Raw genomic sequence first — 21,808 nt, 5'->3', positions numbered from 1 at the left:
CACGGGCTTTGTCAAAGGATGTCACCACGCTGAACGGCGGGAGGCGGCGCTGATATCGAGGCGCCCTAGCTGTCACTGTATAGTATGGAAGAATTCGATATCTACTGCAGCTGGCCGTAAAGGTTTATTGCCCTACGCAGACACGTGCGGGAAAGGACGTAGTTCTTGCGGTCGGGATCCGCGCTAGAGTAAATGCGCGTTGTCTCTTGAGGCGACACACGCACACACATATACACTCACACACACCCTTACAAACGTCCAAAAGAGTCGTCGTCCACTTTGTCGTGCCATTATGAGGCCATCACTGAACGACAATTTATTAGTTAGCGTTGAAACACTTGTGAGGCTCGCGTACTGGGCCTAATGTGACGTAGAGTTGCGCTGTCATTTCACATACCGGTGCCCGAAAAGCTGCTGCCACGACAAAGAACAACTTGAAAAGACGGGGAAACATTTATTACTAATAAGTAAATAAAGGTAACCCTTGTAGCGCTTGCTGTGAGGTGGCTAGATTAAATTTATTGTTCCACTTCACAACAGATATAGCCGCAAGTTGTCGCATGGCTTTCCAATTGACACGAGAACCTCTTAGAAATATCCAGTCGTGTTAACGTAATATTTGAGATGCTGCAGCACTAATTTGGCACTAAATTTTGCCTAAGTGACGTCAAAGGTTGGGCTAGTTGGTTCTGTAATATTTTAAGTTTACTAGCGAGATTTCTCGAGAAGGAGAAAACTAGAGAAAAAACAAGCACAAGCGCGGTCCTCGTCCGTTCTTCAGTTTTGTCTCGGTCATGAAATTGCTCTGACGAGAAGAAAATGATCACTTTATAACAAATCCGGAGAGAAAAGTGCTAACGCCTTCCATGGAAGAGGGGAGCCAAGTTATGCTGTAGCTCAGCCCGTTAAGCTCAACAATACCTCGGTACGCGTGCAACCAAGGCGTCAACTGTTTCCTTGTCTCAACCTAAATGACAACACAAGACTCGTCTGCTTAGAGTGACGAGGCAACGTTATCAAAGTCGACCGTGTAGGTTCGTTGGCAACAAGATATCGAGTGGCGTAGATATTGCATTAAGCGGGGAGTTCTTTACCTAACATTGACCTAGAACATTTTGTTCCGATCGGGAAAGATTGCCCAATCATTCAAGGACATCACTTACGCACATCACTTACGTATCCGCGCTAGAGCGTGCACAGGCACCGAGGAGGTATCTGATAATCTCGGCATGTCTACATGCGCATCTGGTGTGGCTGTCAGCCATCTCATTGCCGATGACACGAGACTTGGTAAACGAAACGCAAGGCCACTAACGTTATAACATGGTATGTTTCGGCGGTGGTAAAAGGGCAGTAAACGATTCTAAGTCAGAGGACAACTAAAGCAGACGAGGTACCATCAGAGCGTTCGAGTATGAGAGGGTGTTTTCTTGTAGGAAGCAGGACAAAGAGAGGGAAAAGACGAGGGTACTCAGAAATCAGAAATTCTCGGCCCTCCTTTCTTTTTCCTTTTTTCTTTTGTTAGCCAAGTTACGGCCCTAAATGCGAAGTCAACATATGCATTCTTAGCAGTGGACCTTTCTTGGACCGGCCGGGCCTTATATGTCGTTAGCTCCGCGGTACGGCGCCGCTGTCAGTCGCTGAAAATGGCGGTTGTGCTTCACGACAATGCGAGGCCACATGTGGCAATCAGAACTGCCGATATGCTCGGTCCATTTCACAGGGAATGTCTGGACAACCCGCCTGCAGACATCGCCCCTTGTGATTTCCACGTTTTCTGTCCGACGAAGAGGTTCATGGCAGGACAGCGATTTACGTGCAAAGATAAGCCAAGGCAGCAGTCAGACGGTGGTTCCGCAGTCAGCTCGACGAAGGGGGGGGATTGGAGACTAACCTCCAATCCCCCCCTTCATCAGCCGGCGGCCAGTCGCTTTCTGGCGGCGTCTTCGGCCATCCGGACGGCCGAGAGCTGCTCCTCTGGGTCCAAGCTGAGCAGCAATGTATCCCACTGGTCAGCCGTAGTTATGATGCGTGTGCTAGTGCGGGAGGTGTTGATGGGTGAGGCTTTGTGGCTAATATGATCGAGGTCAGCGCGGGCCTCGCACGCTTTGCCGAGTGGGGAGTATGCATCGGGGTAAATGCGGTTGTAAAGCACGGGGTTCGGAAAAGTTCGTGTCTGAAGGAGTTGCCAAGTGGTGGATTGAGATTTATTCAGTGTTTTGTGTGCTGGGGGGTAGCGTAACTGCTGTCTGCGGTAGTGCAGTAAAATTTCTCTGAACGTGATCATTCGGTCCCACGCGTGACCGCGTTGCCGAACAGAGGGCTGGTCGGGATCGGAAGACGCAGGAGAAGGATGATGCGCCCGGTGTGCGAGAGCTCGGGCAGCATCGTGGGCGACTTCGTTTCCAGCCAGACCCGAGTGACCAGGGGCCCAGATGATCTGGACGCGGTGTTGCCTTGAGGGAGGAGTGCCAGAGAGTATCTTCTGCGCTTGGGACGCCATCAGTCCTCTTGTATAGTTACAAATGACCGTTTTTTAATATTCTGATAAAGTTGATTAAGAGCGATAAGGGTTTATAAGGTCCGGGTCGAGTTCGATAAGGTTGATAACAAACGTTAAGGATTGACAAGGGTCGGATCTAGTCTGTAAAGGTTGCTAACGACCGATAAGTGTTGAAAAGTGTTTGTACTGGTCAGATCGTGTGATAAGATTGATGACCCCGGGGTGCCTGGATATGAGCAAGTAGCATAATATTTACGCAAACTTACAGAACTCCACTGGAGTTCCTGGGTGATTCTTTGTGCGTGTAGCAATCGCTCATACACGATTTTTTACAGTGGAGCTGTATATGGCTTGGGTACCACTGAATTTTGTGTCCGTACACAAAAACTATCATCATCAATGGCTTAATCCCCGGAAGCAAGCAAAAGTACAATGGCTCCTAGGTCCTTAATGCAGAGGCTACAAGCACTGAGCTAAGTGAAGCGAACAATGCTTACATTACATTCGTTCTAATCACGTATACAACACACAGAGCAGCATGTAGAAAACTGTCATCATCAATTTCTCATACTCCCGTAAGCAAGCAAAAGATGCAATGGCTAATAGCACTGCATCGTTCATGGCTACTCACTTTGCGTGGTTAGTTGTAATGACACTACCCCTCTGGTCTTTGTCGGTGGTTTCAATGTGGATGTGTCGCTACCGAAAACGCAGTGGTGTACGGTTTTCATATTGCAGACGTATCGCTTGCGATGCCGCACCGATTGTGCCCACTCGACCACCCAGCGGTGTACGTGCATCGATTTGACATGAAATAATGTGTTGTTAGTTGCGAGTAAGCCACTCAGTGTATGCCACAGCTACCGCAAAGCCATTGTGACCCTTTTTACCACAAGTAATCTTGCCACCATGTTTGCAGCTCCACTGGTCATCCACCTTCGCAATGTGGAATGGCCTTGAATTTGTTCAATAAGATCTTTAGTTGAGAACAGCGCTCGTCCAGTGTGTCTCGTCTACGTGTTCGTCTTCTCGCGCTGCAACAAAATTATAACAGATACGTACTTTGAAAGGTACTTTGCTGTTGTACTCCTTTTGTCAGCATCGCAGTGACCCTAGAATGATTTCAGATGTGCTGCAACGTTTTTGCTTAGAACTGCCAAGAATTATGACAACTGCCATGCACTGGAACTAAAACTAAACTTGAACTGCCACACGTTGTCTTCAAGTGATGTAATCGATGACTGCCTTCTTTCTTGATGACTTTTTTGGAAATAAATGGAATAACTTTTTTCAAAGTATTGTGTTTGAGAGGTCGCACATAACACAACAGCGGGGTCAAATTTGCACTGAAAGCTAGCTACTGCGAATGTTGCTCCCTTAAGTTACAAGCTGTATTACATAAAAAACGAGCGTGCTTCATTTTTGAGCAAGTCTTCATCTGGGCATATCGGGGACATTAAATCCAAGTAAAGAGACGTACAGCCAGAGTCGTGCATACGTAGAATTTAACGACAACTGTTTATTTCACAGATACCAAGTAATAGAAACAACCACTGCTCCAAGCGGAAATTGTGGGAAAAATACGTATTTTTTTTCATTTTGGTTTAGGAACGAAGCGTTGCAATGATGGCAGCACAATCCGTCTTTGACTCACACACTGAACCCCACTTTTTATTGCCTGTAAGGCATAGAAAGCAATGACTGGTGACTTTTATGTTTCGTCGCCCTAAAGCATGGCAAATGTCTCATAAACTGTGCACTATTCGGGGCTACTTTGAGCATCAGAATTACATTTGTTTTGTTTTTCTTTTCTTTTTTACCAGGCAATACGCCGGAAGATATGCTTTACAAAAAGTCGTGAAAGCGGCTAGACAGGGTCCAAATGACCGTTGCATGGCAACAACAGCACAGGGTGTATATGTTCAGTTTCAGGTACGCCGTGATAAAGACAAAATGAAAAAAAACAGGCAAATTACAGTATGTAGTTTAACATAATTATAATTCACGGAATTCCACATAAAGTGTAGCAACAAACTATAGAAAACAAAAATTTAAATTGCAAACAGCATCGTCGATATCATTTGTAGATACTTAGTCATTTTCTAAAACACAATAGAACAAAAGTATATGAACGCAACTATTTTTTACTTCAACCAGCTGTAGTCTCACATGTTTTTAGTGTTACCGGAACACCTTATCTTAAAGTTTGCTGCGTATAAATTTTACGAAACAGGGGCACAAACCACATTTTGCTATTTCTTGTGGGCACTGTAACAATACGACGTTCGAAATGGGATAAGGCTGTTATAAAGTTTGAGCCTTCACCGTTAGAAAAGTAGAGTGTATACAACAAACTAAAATACGTACCTGTTCACAACGCGTATTATATTGAACTCTTCAAATTCTTTACACGCGCCTAAGCGTTCACTCTTTCCAATGTAGCGACTATCGTTCTTTCTCTCCTTTCTTTTTTGAGAAAAAGGATTTCACTTATGTTTATTTTGTCATTGTGGCCCCATATTATGGTACAAAAGCTTAGCTTTACTTTTCACTCGATCGACCCGTTAATTGCTTTCTATGAGGATAAGCAGTCATTTTATGATGCTATTTTGGGATATTATGATCACAACGCCGAAAATAACAGAAAATACCATATGCATCGAGAACACGAACGAAACGATATCATTGTGCCTAAACTCAGAAAAAGCAGAGCTCGGAGCATCGTGAAAATATTGAAGTATGGGGCCATAAAAAACCTTAAATCCCCCAAAACGCAAAAATATGATTTTCTCAGGACCCATATGCAAGATGACACTACTGTTTTTCGAGAGAAAAGTGGAACTTGGGGACTGCAGTCTTTTGAGTAAATATTCACACGACACTGGACCACGCGGCCAGGATAGGGCTCTTATTATTGACTCGCCATAAGCGCCACATTCTATATATATTCAGAAATCGTTCAAACAGACTTCCAATCAAGGAAACAACTTGTCTGAGTGATAGGATAGGAACGTGTGATCCAGATGTTAATTCATCCAAGAAACACGACAAATAATGCGTAATAGGCTTCCCACCAAAATCTCGCTAATAATAAAAGCATGTATACGAATATACGAAGGAATCATCTCCTATCATTTGTACGTACAGTGCCTGTATCAGAAACTGAGATGTTGCCCGCCGCTAGATAGCTACCTAGCGCCGCTATAGAAATATTTTTTTCTTCCCCTCGTACTTGGCTTGAATGTCACGTACTACATCCGGGGCTCGTGATGCAGTCCCAATAACACGACAGGCATGTTACTACTCGCACTTTTGACAGTGGACAGTGACTTTTGACATTAGGCACTTTTGTTGAGACGGTGACAGATTATCCATGGTCCACAGGCTGGCGTTGAAACCATGGCTCGTGAGCCCATGTCCATTTTCCCCTGGAGAAAATGAAAGCGCATATGCATTACTTAGTGACATTGTCTAACGCAGGAAGCCTGCCAAATGTGTGCATTTCACACTCTGACGTTTTGGTTACATTTCAGTTGCGAAAAATTGGCCTTGATTGACATGCTCATGAAGCACTCTTTTATACACACACACAACACGCATATACATACATACATACATACATACATACATACATACATACATACATACATACATACATACATACATACATACATACATACATACATACATACATACATACATACATACATACATACATACATACATACATAATTACATACATACATACATACCAACTTTCGGGAGCAAAAGACTGTCCCATGGTTGTCGGGATAAAACTCTAATATTGCTACTCTGTAAAGGAATAAGCACAGTGAGGCGCATCCCTAAGGCATTTTAAGAAGTATAGGCTCCACCTGTTAGCTTCGAACTCTACGACTAGGTTGCGATGATATGTGTACTATTTGGTGACCCTGTAGCCTTGCGAACTCTTCGGTATTACGTGAGGTTGGCTCGTTTGCAGTCGCCTGTTAAAACATTCAATTCTTATTTCACTGCAGCCGAAGGCCTCTACAACGATGTGCTTGAGGCTTCCAACTCATTCGTTATACGGGTCACTTCGTTGTAAAAATAGCGCATCGCTCAGCTCTCAGTAGAGCTGGGACAGTACTCCTTTGTTATAGAGGTTATTTGGTTGTACAGGTGTTTTTTGTACAATCGCTCGACTGTATTCCCATGCTAATTAATGTGGCAAGATGTGGCCGGCATTTAAGGACTAGGCTAACCTCTCTCTATGTGAGGCGGTCTACACTACGCATCTGAAGTTGAAATTGTTGCACTGGCAAAACAGCTCGCGTAACCATGTGTGAAACGTCATTCATCTATTTGATATTGAACGTCCTGTTTCTTGCGTTCTTTTGCTGATAGAAGAAAGCTCTGCACACCTGTTCATCAAAAAAGAAGTGCAATGAGGGCTCAAATAATTGTCGCGACAGCGAAGTCTGTTCTTCTGAGATCACCTTTTTGTGTGCATAGTGCCGCCCAAATAAATATTTATTTATTTATTTATTTATTTATTTATTTATTTATTTATTTATTTATTTATTTATTTATTTATTGTTTTACTTATTCATCATTGGCTGATTGCAGGAACGGAGAGTACTAAAGCCACCAGCCTGGACCTCGAAACCGTTTTTCTAAATGTGTGCGGTAAAAATGCCTACGCCAACTCATACTTGCATCGGCCATGGCTTCACGGTCTGGATGGCAATGTGTGTGTACCGACGAGCGCTGCTTTATGCGTAGTTCATAATTTTGCTTCTCACCATCTGGGACGGGCCGAGCTCCAGGCGGAACTTATGCAACACTTTTGCAACCGTGAATTTTGTCTGCAACGTGGCGATCCTCAAGCCGACGCAGTTGCGGGGTCCTATGCCGAATGGGCAAAAGGCCATCTTCTTCAGTTCCGCTTCATTCTCCGGGGCGAATCTGCAAATCAGACAAGTCGGAAAAAATTTTTGTTATTACGATAGCGATTATATGAATACACGAAGCACACTCGCCCCATCGCCGTCGTGCTTTCCGGCTATTGATGGCGCATCACGACCCGTGCGTGGAGCGTTACAAGGCCTCCAGACACGCGCAGTGCATTTGGCTTTAAACGTTACCATGGACGCTCCGCTCAATCAGCTCTGTCCACCGTAGCTCGGCCGGAGCGATTGCAAGACAGCGTTCTGATTGCCGCTGCTGGCCCGACCGTTGTCAGCACCCACATTAGCATTTCTGGTGAGCAGCTGTGCGCGTAGCACACCGTGGCGCATGCACTGGTGCGAGTGGAGTGGACAGTAAATACATAGATACATAAATACAAGCGAGTGTGAGTACACGCTGTTTCATACACAGCAGGCAACGCTGCGCAAGCTGAGCGAGTAGTGCGGCCATAAAAGTATCACTCATCGCGCTTTGAAGCTCAGCTACTCTTGATCGGTAATGTTTCCTACGAAACATGACTATTTCACATATTCCAACTACTGCTTGTGAACGCTAGTTTACGTCAAATCACTTATTACTTGTGCATATTTCTGCATCCAGTAGGCCACGTATGCGCCTTATTTTGGTCACGGCGCAAAGATGCGCTGTGGCTGCTGGTTGCAGAAAAGTTATTTTCTTCTTATCGTGGTAAGTAGGTTTAGATCTCCGACGTCTTGTCATGTTTTGGGATGTAGAAGCAGGAAACATAACTTTACTTCAAATTATACGGCTCGTACCTAAATTATTCCTCTCACATGTGACGCACTGCTTTTCGGTCACGGAGGCGACAGTCTCTACCATGACCAAGGAGCCATTTCTTGTGTATTCAGTAAAAGGTACCGTCTCCTTACAGAGCAATGGCCCCCACCGATGGGTTTTAGTCGGATAAGTAGTGCAGAAACAGTGCCTTTACGCATAGTTATTAGGTTTTAAGAAATCATGTACATCACACTCGCAGTTGCCTTTCTCTCTCTCTCTCTCTCTCTCTCTCTCTCTCTCTTTCACGCGAAATTTGCTTTCCTTGGGCCTTCGGTTTTGCTCTTAAGTCATTTACAACCTCAACTGGCACCCGGTCGCTCCTCTATAAGTCGTTCCTCCTCTTTCGTTATGTGGAAAGGCATGGTCAGTCCAGGCACCGATTCCCACCTGTCCGGGTTGAACTTCAAGGGGTCGGACCAAAAGCGTGGATCTCTTTGGATCTGGAGCTGAGGAACCATGAAGCAAGTTCCGGCCTTGAACTTTAGCCCCTTGTATTCGAAGTCTTCTTTGGCCTGCCTCGTCACAAATCTAAAATTCGTACAAGCACAAAAGAAAATCGCACATCAGGCTCTGCTGGAACCGAACACTGAAAAAAACTGCGAAGCCACAAAACATGGGTTTACATAGATTTCACTGTAACAAAAGATAAGGCTAGGATAAAATGAATGCATAAGGCCACATAATAACAGGTCACATAATAACATAGCACGTGATAACAGCATTTGTGCCCCTTTCCCGCGAATTGTTCTTGAAACAGGATGTCTGAAAAACTCGTTCAAATAACAGTTTCAATGTAGGCTCTGTTGCTCCGCAAAAAAAAAACAAGTTTAACCTGCACGTAGGATCTCTTTTGTACTAATTTCTGTTATTTTGTTGTCCTTTGTTAAGTTTATTTGGGATGAGTAAATTATTGTCATTTAGTATTGCACTATTCATGGAGGACATAGGAGATTTTATATACGCCTTCGTTCTTGAGAGGACATAGACATGTGACATACTGGCAAAGAAGCATTTGGTTTTATTAGGCACCGTTCACGTGTGTGTTTTATGCGACAACGACTCTATGCAAAAGGATAGACAGTTGGGCGAGTTGGTACGAGTTGGAGTTGGACTCTATGCAATGCGGCTCTGTCTCGAGATGATTTCGCCACCTATCTTGAGGTATTTACCATATCTTCCTCTTTTGCTACATCCTTAAGCTATATAATCTACTCTCTCTTACAATATGTGCTGTCATACAGCGTCATAAGTTTGCCACAAGATGTCAGCAATGTTGCAGCACATTGAAATTGGTTTCATCTTTTTTATTATTATTATTATTCTCTTCGCCAATTGAAAACCACATCATCTCCAAGTGGCCTTTCTTAGTAGAATTCGTCTGCAAGCGATACATGCAGCTACTGTGAAACAAAAGTGTTGCTTCAAAACTCACGTGAGACCCGGAGGATAAAGCCGCAGCGTTTCGTTCATTACCTGTTCCAGGTAATTCAGTTTCTTCATTACTGTGTCGTAATCCAATTTGCCCTGGCCCCCATATGTAAGGAAGAAAGAGATAAAATGTACGTCTTTTGTAGGTGCTCATTCGGAATACAACACAAAGCAGCTGAGTTCGTAGTGCGAAGACGGAAAACGCTAGTTGAGTAACCTGTGTGAACGTTAGAATAAACAGCCCACTGAAAACGAAGACGAAGGAAGGCGCATGCACAACACAAGCGCTGCTACGTCTTCCTTCGTCTTCGTTCACAGTGCGCTGTTGTTATCAGCCATGCACCAATACCATACCCAGTTTTCTATACCATTTTCAATTAGAATAAAGTTTAGCGCGTAGTGCACACCGTGCTGCTCGAATTCGCGTGCTCTGTTCGTAGCGCAAATGTTTCGACCTTGGCTTGTACTAGTGTATGACTTTAACCGACAAGTAACAAATGTTAATGAAATAGAACATTGAAAGAAATAAGTTAAGGCAGGTTAATGCTAATAAGTTAATTGGCCTGCTTAAGCATTAGGTTCCTGCTACGTGGAAAGGACTTTTTTTTTTTCTTCCGCCATGGAGGTGCATTTGTCGACTCGTTTTATTATATCAGTTAAAATTCAAAGATGGTTCCGGCCACAGCGATAACAACAGGCACTAACAGAAATTTTTTCAGCGCTTCTTTATCAGGGTTCTGTTACTTGCTGAGACAAAAAAGAAATACAGCAGACAAAAAAAAGAACACTGTGGCCAGATGGTTAAAGCATCGGGCTGCTGTGCGGGGGGTCCGGCGCTCGATCCTAGCATCGGTTGCTAAATTTGAATTTTTTTTCTTTATGAGCTATTTCAAATTTGAGTGGCACAGCACCATCCATCCACAGTCAGGACATTCCTGGAGGACTCGCAAAGAAAGCTTCACCTTAAAAAGAGCGCACACATCACTTGGTAACAGCATACATCTGTAAGCACATAGTATACATTGATGTCCTATAGCACGACACTCAAATCAACTTGAAATATGTGACCGCCTGCACTCTGTTACGCTCAGATGCAACGATGCGGAAAACCGTCTCCGACGGAACAACTTGCTGATTTTTGCCATAGGCGATAGCCCAGGTGAAGATTGGGCTGCGTCGGAGCAAAAGGCCAACTGTTCTGTTCTAGAATTTCTGTTCTAATATCGGCGTGACGGCATTGAGCGAACAGTTTCAACCTGTTCTTAGGTTGGGCCGATTTCACGGTGAAAACATGTTGACCAGTTATTGCAAAGTTCAGTTAATTTAAAGTCAAACGAGGTATTCTGTCCGTGTGACAGAAAGCTGAAGGGAACCACGTTCTCGATACGTGAAGACTTTCCTCCTAGCTAGGCGAAAACTAATCGAATTCCCTAAGGCTAAAAAGAAATACTTCGACTTATCACTGGATGAAATGCGCACGGATAATAAGACTTAGATGTTTGACCATTTGACCATGCGTTGTGCTATCAACCACATAGCTACAGAACGGTATTTCGCATGCAACAGTGATAACACAGCCAGCGTGCTCTGCGCCATCGTCATCTGTGCCATTCACTAACATTCTAAGTCTGCTGCCGAAACGTGATTACTTGAGCGCGTACCTATAGACGATAGTAGACCGGGCATTTTGGCACTAACTGAAACACGGCTTCATTCAGATGTCACAAACGCAGAACTATTCTCAGGTAAGTGGTGGGGCTTTAATATTTGCCGGTGTGACCGAGTAGGATAAAGAGGAAGTGGTGTCCTTTTAGCGGTCAAAAATTTTGTTCCCTCATTTTCAACCAATGCTTGCGCTAGCGTTGAAATTGGTTGGGCCACATGTGTTGTCTCATCCGTTATATTGTTGTTAGGAGCACGCTATCGGCCATCCGATGCCGCTGCGTGGTTTGTACAAGACCTGCATGACAATATCTTGTGCTATTGAACTTTCTAAGGCAGATATTGTTTACCTTCTGGGTGATTTCAGTTATCCATCAATTGACTCGTTGGCTGTATAGTCTTCCTGTCGCGTTTCCACCGACTTTGTAAACTTAGCACTGGGCTATCATTTATCGCATGTTGTTGACCAGCATGCTAGCGGAATCAACATCCTGGACTTAGCATTAACAAATGTACCTGGACTACAGGGCCGGTAATGTGTACTGAAGGTTTGAGTGATTACAAGCTACTACAATTTAAGATGACTATTCTACCATAATTTAGTGGTAACGCTGTTAAAACCATCCGATATTATAATAAAGCTGACTACAGCAGTGTAAACAAGGAATTTGAGAGTTTTTAGAATCTAATATTTCAACTACCGTTTAATTCGCGGTCTTTAGATGATAACTGTCTTCTATTCAAAACTAAAATTTTATAACTCGTCGCGAATGTTGTTCTGTTAGTCGTCATAAAAAAATGCTAGCAGAAACGCATGGTTCTAAGCGTTTCCGACCCCTGAGAAACAAAAAGAGGCGTTTGTGCAATAAGGCTAAGTGTATTATTAATTCCCTTTCCTGGGACGCGTACACGGATTGCTTGTGAACCTACTGTAAAGCCTTATGCACTGCAAAGAATAAATGCTTTTCTCAAGATTTGCCTTCTCTTATCAAAAATAGCCCGAAAATGTATTGGGCAGCCGCTGCCCCTGATAACTCTGCTATAGTACCATCACTTTACAAGAGCGAGACTTTCCCCTTCCAGACGAACACTGTCCAACCATATTCAATGCGTCATTTTTTCTCTCTTTCTCTTTTTGTGTTTACCAACGAGGATTCTTCTAATGTACTCCTTGTACTTGATCAAATTTTTTGCATTCATGACGCCAATCGAGGTCACTCCGAAGAGCAATGTCTGAGGTTTGAGGTTTGAGGTTCGAGGTTGAGGTTTATTTTCCTTCAAAGATGAAAGAGGGAACTGCGACAAAAGGCGGTAAAGCCTGACGAGGTCACAGTTCCCCAAAACAGCCGATACAGCAGTGAGCAACACAAAAATAAATATTAACATAGTATGATAGTGAACAAAATACATTGCATCAAACGACAGTATTACCATGAGAAATACTACTTTTGATATAAAGACAGTGCACCATAAATCAAAGGCAGTGTATAAACATGGCATGAGGTCGCTAAAGAAAACACACACACAAACAACTTGACCAGAAAACAAGAGATGCTTCGCTAAGTAAAAAACAGATTATATTGAGTTAGTGCTGATTAGTACCTTTTTGATGTCTTTTTTAAGTTTGTTCTCTGGGAGATCAAACATGACACCTAAAGATGGGTTATTGAGAACGACTGGAATCTGGTAATCGAGTTTTTGTTTGCCGTAATTTGTCCTCGTTTTAGGGACCAAGTTTCTGTGTTCCCGAAAGGGGATATTTAGTAGGAGGGCGGTAAAATGTATCCTCCATCAGGAATTGACACTATTCATTCGAAGATAGTAAAACATACCTCTGCTATTTCGAGTCTAATTCTATGTCATATATTCAAGCAATCATTGGCATCTGGACAGTTGCCTAAAGACTGGAAGATGGCTAAGGTTCTACTGATATTCAAAAGTGGTATCAAGCGCACACCTGCAAACTATAGACCAGTGTCACTAACATGTATTTGCTGTAAACTACTTGAGCACGTTATAGCGTCACATATCTATCAACACCTTCAATCTAAACACTTTTTTTTTCTAAGCAATACTGTTCTAAGAGTGGTTAATCATGCGATTCATAGTTACTCGAACTCACAACGGATCTTCATTTTAACATGAGCAGTAACAAACAAAGTGATTACGTTTCTTTTTTAGATTTTTTTACAACTCCTGGACACAACGACTTTTCCAAGGAAAGCAAAGAAAACCGCACTGAAAGGAAGATGGTCTAGTCGTCATTCATAAACAGAGCAGGAAATAAGTGCGTTAGCACCCCTCCACTAGCATTGTGTGACAAAAAAATGGCATTCATAAATGATAGGCTGTAATCGTCGCTAAGAGATTAACACGTGCCGCTGCCCGATTTGGTTGGGTACTCGGATTACGGCTATTATAAACGCGTGCTCATTTGTATACCTGCCATCATAATTCAGTAAATATCAATGGCCTACGAGCAGTGTTAGCTCCTATCATCCCTGTTAGTTTATCTCTACTGTGATTATTTTTCATTTAGGTATCATGAATAAAATTGCGTGGTTTCTGGTGAATAAACAGTTGGCAGTTGCTGCCCGTATATGTCGTTTGTCTCACTTCGTCCTCGTCTGCTTAGCGCTGTAACCTTTGTTTTTAAGTCATGAACCAACTAGCTCAGAACAAGTTTTGGTCTTTCGACAATGTTGCTGATTGTCGTCTGTTTTCTAAATTATCCGCACTTCGATTGAACTATTAGCTATGTCGTGGCCTCGTCACTTTCTTTCTTTTCGTCAGCAGTTTACCGTAGTAAATAACTTCTCTTCAAAGCTTTCTGGTGCAACATCCGGTGTGCCACAGGGAAGTGTTATGGGACCCTCATTGTCTTTAATGTACATCAGTGACCTACCCTGTGGTTTACCTTCGTCTGTTAGGCTGTTCGCTGATGACTGCATTGTTTACTGTACAATTGACAGTTTTGAGGATCGCCTTTCTCTTCAAAATGATTTTGAACTAATTTGCAGCTGGTGCGACATCTGGCAGATGTCCATGAACTCATCTAAATGCAAGATGCTCTACTTCGGCCGTAAGCGCACTAACGTCGACTTTTCCTACCTAATAAATGGTACCGTTGTTACCAGCGCTTCATCATACAAATACCTCGGTGTTCATCTAACACAGTATCTCCCATGGAGCAGGCGTATATCTGCTATGTGTTCTAAAGCATCGAAAACACTACCATACCTCCGCAGGAACCTACGTAACTCTCATTCCAGTGTACGCAAATTAGCTTATCTTTCATTCGTTCGTGAGCAACTTGAATTTCCTTCATCGGTCTGGTCGCCTCATCAATACTATTATCATGTTAGAAATTGTTCTAAACAGAACCGCACGGTTTATTTCTTGTAATTATGCCCGTTGTGCCAGCGTAACCCAGTTAAAAGCTAGGCATCTCACTCCAGATACTAAATTTCCGCCGAACCGTCTCCTTGTTATGTTTGTTCCATCGGTATCTCTACAGTGACACTTCACACTATCTGCGGCCTCCCACACCCGAACGCGCGTCAAGCCGTCTTCATAACAAGTTCAGCTCCATGCGTGTTTTCGGCATATCAAAAGCCTTTAATTCACGTGTCGTCGCCAAGTGCAACCGCCTTCCCTGTGATAGAGCTACATTATCCAACCGGGATGCTTTTCGTGAAGTACTGCACACTATGTATGACTAATTAGTGTAGAATGATGTGTCTCTGTAGAACTGTAGGCTCGCGCTTTCGCACTGAGGTATCTTTTTAGGTGTCTCGGCGTAATTTTATTTTACTTGTATTCATTCTTCTATTCCTTTTATACCATGTCGGTATGTACTTATGTGATTTCCTTACTGTTTCTTCCCTTCATTGTATTTTCTGACTGTCGCCCCTTACTGAATGTTCTTTATTGTACCTCAAAGTATGATAAATAAAAATTAGAAAAAAATGTTGGCCAGCTACTATACGAACGTGCGGCTTATTTGCTAGTTTGCGGTAGGCGTTGAAGAGACCCACTTTGCCCTTGTGGGCTGCTGGCGCGAGATTTCCTGATGTGATGAGAGTCACAGCCTACGCTTGCTCTTAAAAAAAACGAGACAGAACACCACCGCCATCTGGTCACTAAGTAACCGGTAATTAACCGGTAGTAAGTAACCGGTACAACGCAAGAGACAGTGCAAGCTCACATGGCGCTCCACGGCATCCATTCACTTACCCCCTGTGAGATGACATCTTCAATTTCCTGGCGTGCTTTCTCTTGGATGTCCGGGTATTTTGCGAGCGTAAACGTTAGGTAACTGAGACTGGTGACTATAGTCTCGTACCTGCGTTGGAGTGCAGATAAGGTGTTAGCAACTGATCTTAGGCTAAATGGGACCTTGGACGGTAAACCGGTGCATATTTTTTAACAATTAGAGATTTTTCAATGTATTCATAGCGCAAATTATTATTTTACTTAATTAGAGGTACTATTTCTAAACGCCTTTCTTCAATTTGTTGGTTGATTTTGTTTGTTCCTGCATTCCTTAGTCACTCAAAATGGTTTCTCAGGATTAGGATAACCGGGCCGAATCCGGTGGCCTATATTCCTGCGGCGTCCTCCATTAATTACGACAGCAACTCTCGTTCCCCGATGCAATATCCTTATTCATTGCAGTTATTCGCCCCGATTAATTTTGCCCTCGAACTATCGTAAGAACTTCCGTGCCGTACAAACTATGCACTTATAGCCAATTCCTTGCGCAGTTCCCAACTACACCATCAGGTTCCCAAAGCAATGTTCACAGCCTTCTGTGATTATAGAGCATTACTAAGAACGCAACAACGTTCCATCCACAAAGTACGCGTATCTATGGGTGCTTTTGAGTGGCATACGACATTTTCAAAAACTTGTGTTTTTTTCGTTTTCTTTTTCTCCCTCCTATTTATTTATTCATACTGCAGCTTTATCCACAGATGACTGGAATATGTCGGTGACGTTAAGGGGGTTTCACCAAGCAAGTTGCTTTATTTAACCCTCCATAGTAAAATTCGTCTTCTCTCGCGTACTTTTTGACGTACACTATTCATATCGCACAGTAGTCGTGGCAAGGCACTAGTCACATGGTTATATAGTAAATGCATGGTGGTGTCGAAGTTACGTTTCTCTACTCGTATTGATCATTTATTTACAATAAGTAATACTTTTCATGACATCAAATTATGGGTTCGTTCGAGAACGGAATACTTCTCATCTGTCTCGATACAGTAACAGCAAGTGAAGAACCCGTCTTGCTAGCCACTCTAGGCCTTGTCTCGCGACGTTCCTTCGCTCGACTACCTGCTTGCGATGCTCACGCTCCGCCAGCGTTCGACTCGATAATCTCGAAGAATCGCGACACGAGCTTACGTTCCCGGACAACTTTCGCAGCGCATACGTCTTGGCACAGCGGTTCTTGGCCTCCGCCGTCTTTGGTGAAACCCGGCGAGCACAGCCCTGCCATATATCTTTGTTTTCCTGCTGTTTGTCGAAGTCAGCGACTGGCTGCTCGCGCGATCTCCGCGTGAGACGTTACACGTGCCGCAGTATTGCAGCAATGCATTCCATCGCGATTCTACCGGCGTGTCGCACTTCTAGAGATAAGTATTATTCGTAATCCGCTTGAATCGCCACACCGTCCTTTCCTACTGCATCAAATCAACCGTCAGGGCGAAACCGTACCACGCCCTGAGTGTCTCTAAGGTTCAGGGGATGTATGTGCAGCACCTCAAATTGGGCGCTTAAGTCAGAATTACGATACAAAGCAAAAATGCACAGAAACTCTTTATGTTCAGTCTGAATCCTCTGCAAGGATTATTTTCGTAATACATGATGAACTATAATTAAGGACAATTAAGACCTTTTAGAGGACGCAAAGTTTAAAGGTTGCACCGAACATGTCCCATCCTCCTCCCCTCCCTGAAATTTATGGATGCACTGAGAGGCGTCGGAAAATATTCTGCCACCGGCTTCTTTTCACTATACGAAAATGTTCATCGATTGAAGGGCAATCACAAGCTGCTAAATAAACATACAGACGAATGAAACAGTTTTCGCAAAGTATGTAAAGAGCTACTTCAAAAAGAAAGAGAAAGGGATCTACATCAATAACCATAGCACGTTTCACACATTCTTCAAGTTTTCAAGCTTCATTCGTCGCCTTTAGTCTACAGCTTTGATTTGTTTAGTTTCATTAAATATAACTGAATGTGTCGTTCTCAGCAACGTCCTATGCGAAAGTGATTACGCGGCTCAACCCCGTCAACCATTTATTTCTGCGCAGATTGTTTGCCTTTTTGTTTACCTTGTAGTTAATACCAATTTATATAAATTTACGTCAACTTAAGGCATGATCGGGGGGCTTGCACAGCACCATTTTTCCTTCTAAACTCGATTTACTCTTGGCCTGCTCTGTTTTAAAATAAGTCTATGTAAGGATATCTTGACACCCGGTAAAAGTGCCGGCTACTCCTGTGCTCCGACATTCAATAAAAATAGAAACAATATGAGAAAAATCTCATAGCTGTGCATCATCATCATCATCATCAGCAGCAGCAGCAGCATCAGCATCAGCATCATCAGCAGCAGCATCAGCCTGGTTACGCCCATTGCAGGGCAAAGGCCTCTCCCATACTTCTCCAACTACCCCGGTCATATAATAATTATGGCCTTATTGTCCCTGCAAACTTCTTAATCTCATCCGCCCACCTAACTTTCTTCCGCCCCCTGCTACGCTTCCCTTCCCTTGGAATCCAGTTCGTAACCCTTAATGACCATCGGTTATCTTCTCTCCTCATTACATGTCCTGCCCATGCCCATTTCTTTTTGTTGACTTCAACTAAGATGTCCTTAACTCGTGTTTGTTCCCTCACCCAATCTGCGCTTTTCTTATCCCTTAACGTTACACCCATCATTCTACTTTCCATAGCTCGTTGCGTCGTCCTCAATTTAAGCAGAACCCTTTTCGTAAGCCTCCAGGTTTCTGCCTCATACGTAAGTACTGGTAAGACACAGCTGTTATACATTTTTCTCTCGAGGGATAATGGCAACCTGCTGTTCATGATCTGAGAATGCCTGCCAAACGCCCCCCAGCCCATTCTTATTCTTCTGATTATTTCAGTCTCACGATCCGGATCCGCGGTCACCATCCGCTCCAAGTAGATGTATTCCCTTACCACTTCCAGTGCCTCGCTACCTATCGTAAACTGCTGTTCTCTTCCGAGATTTTTAAACTTTACTTTAGTTTTCTGCAGATTAATTTTTAGACCCACCCTTCTGCTTTGCCTCTCCAGGTGAGTGAGCATGCATTGCAATTGGTCCCCTGAGTTACTAAGCAAGGCAATATCATCAGCGAATCGCAAGTTACTAAGGTATTCTCCATTAACTCTTATCCCCAATTCTTCCCAATCCAGGTCTCTGAATACCTCCTGTCAGCACGCTGTGAATATTATTGGAGAGATCGTATCTCCCTGCCTGGCGCCTTTCTTTATTGGGATTTTGTTGCTTTCTTTATGGAGGACTACGGTGGCAGTGGAGCCGCTATAGATATCTTTCAGTATTTTTACATACGGCTCGTTTACACCCTGATTCCGTAATCGATCCATGACTGCTGAGGTTTCAACTGAATCAAACGCTTTCTCGTAATCAATAAAAGCTATATATAAGGGTTGGTTATATTCCGCACATTTCTCTATCACCTGATTGATAGTGTGAATATGGTCTATTGTTGAGTAGCCTTTACGGAATCCTGCCTGGTCCTTTGGTTGACACAAGTCTAAGGTGTTCCTGATTCTATTTGAGATTACCTTAGTAAATAGTTTGTAGGCAACGGACAGTAAGCTGATCGGTCTGTAATTTGTCAAGTCCTTGGCGTCCGCTTTCTTATGGATTAGCATTATGTTAGCTTTCTTCCATGATTCCAGTACGCTCGAAGTCATGAGGCATTGCGTATACAGGGTGGCCAGTTTTTCTAGAACAATCTGCCCAACATCTGTCAAAAAATCTGCTGTTACTTGATCCGCCCCAGCTGCCTTCGCCCTTTGCATAGCTCCCAAAGCTTTCTGTACTTTTTCCGGCGTTACTTGTGGGATTTCAAATTCCTCTAGACTATTCTCTCTTCCATTATCTTCGTGGGTGCCACTGGTGCTGTATAAATCTCTATAGAACTCCTCAGCCACTTGAACTATCTCATCCATATTAGCAATGATATTGCCGGCTTTGTCTCTTAACGCATACATCTGATTCTTGCCTATTCCTAGCTTCTTCACTGCTTTTAGGCTTCCTCCGTTCCTGAGAGCATATTTAATTCTATCCATATTATACTTCCTTATGTCAGCTGTCTTACGCTTGTTGTTTAACTTGGAAAGTTCTGCCAGTTCTATTCTAGCTGTAGGGTTAGAGGCTTTCATACGTTGGCATTTCTTGATCAGATCTTTCGTCTCCTGCGATAGCTTACTGGTATCCTGTCTAACGGAGTTACCACCAACTTCTATTGCACACTCCCTAATGTCATAGCTGTAGATAAAGCACTGAAAAACACGTTTCCGCTAGTAGTTCACAAGTCGTCGGGACATGTAAGGGGGACACAGCTCCACAATCCCATTTCGCAAGCAAGAATACAAACTCAATGCAGACCGTATGAAAAAACGGAGAGGAAAGCAAAAAAAAAAAGAAGGAAAACAGGGACCACCGCAATACAGCTTACACCACAATATAAGAACACACAATGAACAGTAATCATAGGAGAAGGCATCTCTTGAGTCGTGGCCTCTGTGGAGCCACAAGTGTGTTTCAAGCGTCCATTCAGGAGCCTTCGTTTGAACTTCGCAATATCACCGATAAATAAGTGTACTACTTTAAAAAGCAAGATATGATTTAGTTCGTCATGTTTGGTAAATATGCCTAGTTCACGTTAGTGCTATCAATAGCAAACTTATTCTTTCTCTTCACTTACCCAGCAATGAACAAAGTGGCAGCGGTGGTTATTACTTCTTCAGTTGTTAAAGATCTTGTTTTGGGGACTCCTGAATGTTAAAAAAAGAAGAATCCAGCAAGAACAACAATGTTCACAATGAATATGAAACTTCTATTATGTGTGTCTCAATTATGACGATATCTTTGGCAAGTTGAAGTTCATCCTGCGTAAACAAGTGATGTGTCATGTTATAGGAACCGCTTCAGAAAAGAGCCAAAGTCTGAGTAATTAATGCCAAATACTGCTGGCAAAGCGATGGAATAAACGATTAAACGTACTATCGCGCTCATCATAAGCTACAGTGGGCGAGAGCTTCGCCACGCACTTTCGCGTTGTTCCTTTCGCGTTGTAACAGAGACCGATAGTACATGTGCTGACGGCACTTCGCATAGCAGTCATTGGTGAAACTGCCCCTATCTACTTAATGTAACGAACGAAATTCACCGCTAGGATGAAGGACGAAGAATGGAGCGCACGACATGAGCACTGTCATTTGGCGATCGTATCGTGCACTTCTTTCTCTGTCCTTACGTTTGGCACTGAGTTTTGTTCGTTACCGTCAATCCAATCCAAAAAGCCCCATTAGCAATCTTAATTCACTGATAAACTTTAAACGCCGAATGCTGTGACGGGCATACGGAGCTCCGACCGAAACATACTAAATCTGATTAAATTGTGTCATAATGCTGCTCAGAATGATGTACCGCGCACGTCGACCCTCATTAGTTATCGAGTAGGTTAATATCATAACATCGTAATAAGGCGCATCGTAACCTTAGTAACGTTTCACGTTTTCATAGTTGTACTATACATATTGATACAGAATCTGTCTTCGTGAGAGCTGATCTTTTTCCCGTTTTTCTCTCTTTTTTGTTTGAAATAGTGTGATGAATTTCAAAGCTTACGTAAACTTGTGCTTTACCTAGTCCCCGCATCGCTACAGGTCCTGAATTTTTTCACCATACCAACGGCCTCAATGCCAAGACAGAAATGTGATCCTCCCGTGTACATACGCCTTTCCGTTCCGATCGCCCACTCTGCACGGAATTCACAAACTGTAGAGGTTGCAAAACTCACCGTTTCCTCCTTTCTCTGGCCCAGCGCCGGTTTGACTCTCGACGTACTCAGCATCGAGCAAGTTTTGCAGAATATCTGGTTTTTGAAGCTACAACATTTAAAGAAAAGGGACGAGATATTGCAACCGGAAAGGTCTTACGGAAATAGATGACAGACTGTACACAAGCCTTTCGGTTACGAAACAATATGTTACGTACTTCTATACCTTGCTATGACTTCATCGCCTGTTGTCTTCATGTGGCTGTGACTAATGATGATCGGACCTCTCGGTTCCCTTTCATCTCGATTATTGCGCCGTACCAAGTGTGTAGGCAGAAGTAGGCTTTCGCCATCCTTTGAACTGCCAGACAAGTAACTTCCAATACAGCTGGCACAGC

At 43.3% G+C, this 21,808-nt stretch overlaps 1 protein-coding gene across 1 annotated transcript in view; it reads right to left on the bottom strand.

The window, feature by feature from the left end:
* Nucleotides 1-3,998: 3,998 nt before the first annotated feature.
* Nucleotides 3,999-21,808, bottom strand: part of LOC126537075 (cytochrome P450 3A14-like) — a 40,054-nt gene continuing 22,244 nt past the window's right edge. The window contains exons 8-14 of the mRNA XM_050184213.2: nucleotides 21,432-21,519; nucleotides 20,334-20,403; nucleotides 15,578-15,686; nucleotides 9,684-9,775; nucleotides 8,639-8,779; nucleotides 7,288-7,450; nucleotides 3,999-5,931 (exon numbers count right to left, since the gene is read on the bottom strand). Of these exons, the coding sequence (XP_050040170.1) occupies nucleotides 5,842-5,931; nucleotides 7,288-7,450; nucleotides 8,639-8,779; nucleotides 9,684-9,775; nucleotides 15,578-15,686; nucleotides 20,334-20,403; nucleotides 21,432-21,519 (753 nt within the window). The 3' untranslated portion in view covers nucleotides 3,999-5,841. The remainder of the gene's footprint in view (nucleotides 5,932-7,287; nucleotides 7,451-8,638; nucleotides 8,780-9,683; nucleotides 9,776-15,577; nucleotides 15,687-20,333; nucleotides 20,404-21,431; nucleotides 21,520-21,808) is intronic.

Source organism: Dermacentor andersoni, chromosome 4, assembly GCF_023375885.2.
Source record: "Dermacentor andersoni chromosome 4, qqDerAnde1_hic_scaffold, whole genome shotgun sequence".
NCBI lineage: Eukaryota > Metazoa > Arthropoda > Arachnida > Ixodida > Ixodidae > Dermacentor > Dermacentor andersoni.
The sequence above is the reverse complement of the archived record's forward strand: the minus strand, read 5'-3'. Positions and strand labels throughout refer to the sequence as shown.